We start from the raw sequence: 4,327 nt of genomic DNA on the forward strand, positions 1-4,327 counted from the left end.
GGCTGGATTTGAACCTGCCACCTTAGGTGTATGTGGCTGGTGCCTTAGCCGCTTGAGCCACAGGCGCCGAGCCAAGACTCTGTCTTAAAACAAAAACAACAGAAGACAAGCTGAGCATGGTGGCTTATGCTTATAGTCCCAGCTACTAGGAAGCTGAGGCAGGAGGATCGCCTGAGCCTGGGAGTTTGAGGTTGCAGTGTGCTGTGATTGCACTACTACACTCCAGCCTAGGTGACAAAGCTTTAAAGACCCCATTGGTGAAAAAAAAAAAGAGGATTTTAGGGTGATGGTTAGGAGCCTGAGTTCAGGAGACATGATTATGCCTGTGCTCATATTCTGACTCCCCAACTTATATGTGGTAGGGTCTTGGACAGTTACTGATGCTCTGCAACAACAACAAAAAAATTGCCAGGCGTTGTGGCGGGCGCCTGTAGTCCCAGCTACTTGTGAGGCTGAGGTAAGATAATCACTTGAGGCCAAGAGTTTGAGGTTACTGTGAGCTGTGACGCAATGGCACTCTACCCAGGGCAACAGCTTGAGACTGTCTCAAAAAAACCAACCAAACAAACAAACAACAACAACAACAACAAAATGGGATAATAATCATCCTCCCATGGGGCTGTTATGAAGATAAAGTGATTTGAAATATGTAATAGAGGTGGAACAGTGCCTGGCATGTTGGCTACAACTCTCAGCTATCAATAGACTACTGTGAGTGAGAATCAAAGCAGCCAAGTATGAGAAAACTATCTGTGGGTGATAAGACATGACAGCACAATGGATAACAGTGGTCACAGGATCTAGTTGAACTGTACAAGTCCAATCTCCAAGGAGTGAGGAGAGCAACAGGTATCAAGGAGCAATGTCCTTCCAACACACACCCTGATGCAGGCTGCTGTCCCACCCCTCACCCCACATTAGGTACCTTGTTGTAGTAGCCGTAAGTGATGGTGTTGGGCACGATGCCTGCCTGCCGCATCTCCAGCATGACCCGCACAGACAGCACAGGCTGCCCATAGTGTGAGCATAGCTGCATCAGCACCCGGTAGCACACCTGGGTCAGAAGAGGCACCGGATGACAGGAGACACCTCCCAACACAGACCATCAACTCTCAGCACAGTCTCCCCAGTTCTCACAGACTTTGCTGGCCCCGGCAGGCCCTGGGGCATCCTCAGAGTCACCCAGTCTTCCTGCCAGTCTTGTCCCCCTGCAGCTTCCACTGCCATGAGTGTGCTCACTCACTCAGTACATGTTATGGGGCACCTGCCTAGTTCTGGGACTCCCCATCGGCCTCCCCTGCTCTTCACCAGTCTGTGTCATAGCCCCATGGCTGTATATACCTCCCTGGGACTGGGTGTGGGTGCAGCCACACAGTACACAGTTGCCTACCTCATCAGGGAGCACCACCTTGCCACTCTCCATCTGTCGCAGCACGTGGTAGGCTGTGTGCAGTGCCTGCACCCGGGACGGTGCCGACCGCACGTAGGCCGGCAGACACAGGAACCACAGCCCATAGCAGTGCCCCAGCAGACATCGGGCCCACAACTCTGGCACAGCAGCCGACTTTTGTGCCATCCGCTGTGCAATCTTCATTTCCTAGGTGGTATGGAGGACATGGCAGGGTAAGACCACTGTTATCCATTGTGCTCGTGTCATGTCTTATCACCCACAGATAGTTTCCTCATACTTGGCCGCTTTGATTCTCACTCACAGTAGTCTGTTAATAGCTGAGAGTTGTAGCCAACATGCCAGGCACTGTTTCACTGTTCCATCTATTACATATTTCAAATCACTTTATCTTCAAGTACAAGGCATAGCTGGTTGTAGTACAGTGTGGGGAGAGACCATGCTTCCCTAAGGAAAGGCCTGAGCTCAGAGGAGGCAGGAGGAATGCTGTACTCCACAGGTTATAGCCTGCCTGGAGCCCCAGGCAGAAAGAGTGCCCTTGAGCATGGGCAGACAGTCAGCCTTAGATTCCCAGAGAGCTCAGAAGGTGAAGAAGATTACAGCAGCTAATGGCCACCCAGTGCTTCATAAATGCCAGGCATCCTGAAACCTTCTACCAACCTTATAGGGAAGAGCCATCACTATCCCTATGTACAGATGAAGCAGCAGCCCTTGGCTAACCAAGGTCCCTCAACGGGGCCCCCTCACCCGCCTGCTATTACCTGCTTTGTACGGCGAGGAGCAGGACTACTGGGGGCACTACGGGATGGGCCTGGCACAGGCAGGGCACCAGGTTGCTCTTGAAGAGACTCAAATAGCTCAGCCCGAAGCTCCGGGAACCCATCATAGCTGAAGGGTCAAGGAAAGGCAACATCACAATCTGTACTGGACCAGCCTTGGGACAAGTGAGGGGACAAGAGACCCTCACCAGTACTGGGGAGTGGATTCACTGCTTTCTGGTACTACAGGTTCCTCGGGAGGCGTGATAAAGACTGTGAGTTCACTTCCTGACAGCTCCTCCAGCTCCACTAAGGGATTCAGCTCCAGCTTCTCCTGCTCTGGGTGGACCTGCAGCAGTATTGTAAAAGAGTGAATATAAATATAGTGCGTGCAACAGGGCCAGGGTGTCTAGGAAGATGGCATCTCCCAGGAAAGGACATCCATAAGAAAGGAGCCCTGGAGACACAGCGTAGGGGGAAGGAGTCAGGAATGGAAGGGCAGTAAGCTGGTGAGAACAGGAGCCAGCCACATATGGCTGCACAGGTTGTGCACTGGGTGACTCCAGGGTGCCATCACAGCCACAATTAAGGTGTAGTGTTGGGTGGTGCCTGTGGCTCAGTGAGTAGGGCATTGGCCCCATATATCAAGGGTGGCAGGTGTGAACCTGGCCCCAGCCAAACTGCCCCAGGCATTGTGGCAGATGCCTGTGGTCCCAGCTACTCGGGAGGCTGAGGTAAGAGAATCGCCTAACCCCAGGAATTGGAGGTTGCTGTGAGCTATGATGCCACAGCATTCTATCAAGGGTGACAAAGTGAGACTCTGTCTCTTAAAAAAAAAAAAAAGATGTAGTGTTGTTTATAGTGTCCCTGGGACAACAGAGACAACCGGGAGAACAGAAGCAGTGGGCAATGCAGAAGAAACAGTGCCCGATACCTTGTCAACACAAGAGTCAAAGAATTCAAGGGCAGCATGTCGCGCAGAGCCGAATGAGCACTCCTCGATGAACTGGGAGAACATCTGTGTGTGCAGCAGCTGAGAGTACAGCTTGTGGCTAGAGCGTTCCCGGGATTTGAGGAACCCTAAGAGGGATGAGAGTAGGGCATAGAAAGGAGGTCACCTGGGCTCTCCCCCCACTGACACAACCTCCCTGAACCCCTTAGTGGCTCCTTGCCCACTCAGGACCAAGGCCACCAAAGCCATCATCTGTGGTTGCTTTTTTTTTTTTTCCTTGAGACAGAGTCTCACTGTTACCCTCAGTAGAGTACCATAGCATCACAGCTCACAGCAACCTTAAACTCTTAGGCTTAAGTGATTCTCTTGCCTCAGCCTCCCAAGTAGCTGGGACTACAGATGCCCACCACAACACCTGGCTATTTTATGTCGTAGTTGTCATTGTTGTTTAGCAGGCCTGGGCTGGATTCAAACCTGCCAGCTCTGGTTATGTAGCTGGTGCCCTCGCTGCAGAGCCACAGGTGCCAAGCCTCTCTTTGTTTTTCTTTGTGTGTTTTTATTTTTTGAGACAGAGTCTTACTTTGTTGCCCCCAGTAGAGTGCGTCATATCTCACAGCAACCTCAAACTCTTGGGCTCAAAAGATTCTCTTGCCTCAACCTCTCAAGTAGCTGGGACCACAGGCACCAGTCACAATGCTCAGCTATTTTTAGAGACAAGGCTCGCTCTTGCTCAGGCTGGTCTTGAATCCATGAGCTCAAGCAATGCACCCACCTCAGTCTCTCAAGTGCTAGGATTATAGGCATGAGGCACCATACCCAGCCCTTGGGGTTTTTGTTTGTTTGTTTGTTTTGTTTTTTGAAGACAGTCTCATTCTGTCACCTTGGGTAGAGTGCCGTAGCATCATAGTTCACAGCAACCTCAAACTCTTGGGCTCAAGTTGAGTCTCTTGCCTCAGACTACTGAGTAGTTGGAACTATAGGTAACTATAGTTTTTCTATATTTAGTAGAGATAGGGTCTCGCTCCTGCTCAGGCTGGTCTGGAGCTCCTGAGCTCAGGCAATCCACCTGGCCTCCACTGTCACTTTGGCCCTTCTGGCATGACTGCCAACACACCACGCTGACTAGCTTAGCTCTCCTAGTAATTTCTCTCTTTCATCTTCTGCCTCAGATTGGGGTTCTCTAAGGGCAGGATTTCTTTTTTTTTTTTT

General features: G+C 51.1%; 1 protein-coding gene across 1 annotated transcript in view; it reads right to left on the reverse strand.

The window, feature by feature from the left end:
• The window catches only part of DENND4B (DENN domain containing 4B), a 19,014-nt gene that overhangs the window by 6,255 nt on the left and 8,432 nt on the right, over positions 1 to 4,327 (reverse strand). The window contains exons 13-17 of the mRNA XM_012813007.2: positions 3,101 to 3,246; positions 2,376 to 2,515; positions 2,170 to 2,296; positions 1,391 to 1,597; positions 926 to 1,054 (exon numbers count right to left, since the gene is read on the reverse strand). Of these exons, the coding sequence (XP_012668461.2) occupies positions 926 to 1,054; positions 1,391 to 1,597; positions 2,170 to 2,296; positions 2,376 to 2,515; positions 3,101 to 3,246 (749 nt within the window). The remainder of the gene's footprint in view (positions 1 to 925; positions 1,055 to 1,390; positions 1,598 to 2,169; positions 2,297 to 2,375; positions 2,516 to 3,100; positions 3,247 to 4,327) is intronic.

Source organism: Otolemur garnettii, unplaced genomic scaffold (genome assembly GCF_000181295.1).
Source record: "Otolemur garnettii isolate 467f Iridium unplaced genomic scaffold, OtoGar3 scaffold00244, whole genome shotgun sequence".
NCBI classification, from domain to species: domain Eukaryota; kingdom Metazoa; phylum Chordata; class Mammalia; order Primates; family Galagidae; genus Otolemur; species Otolemur garnettii.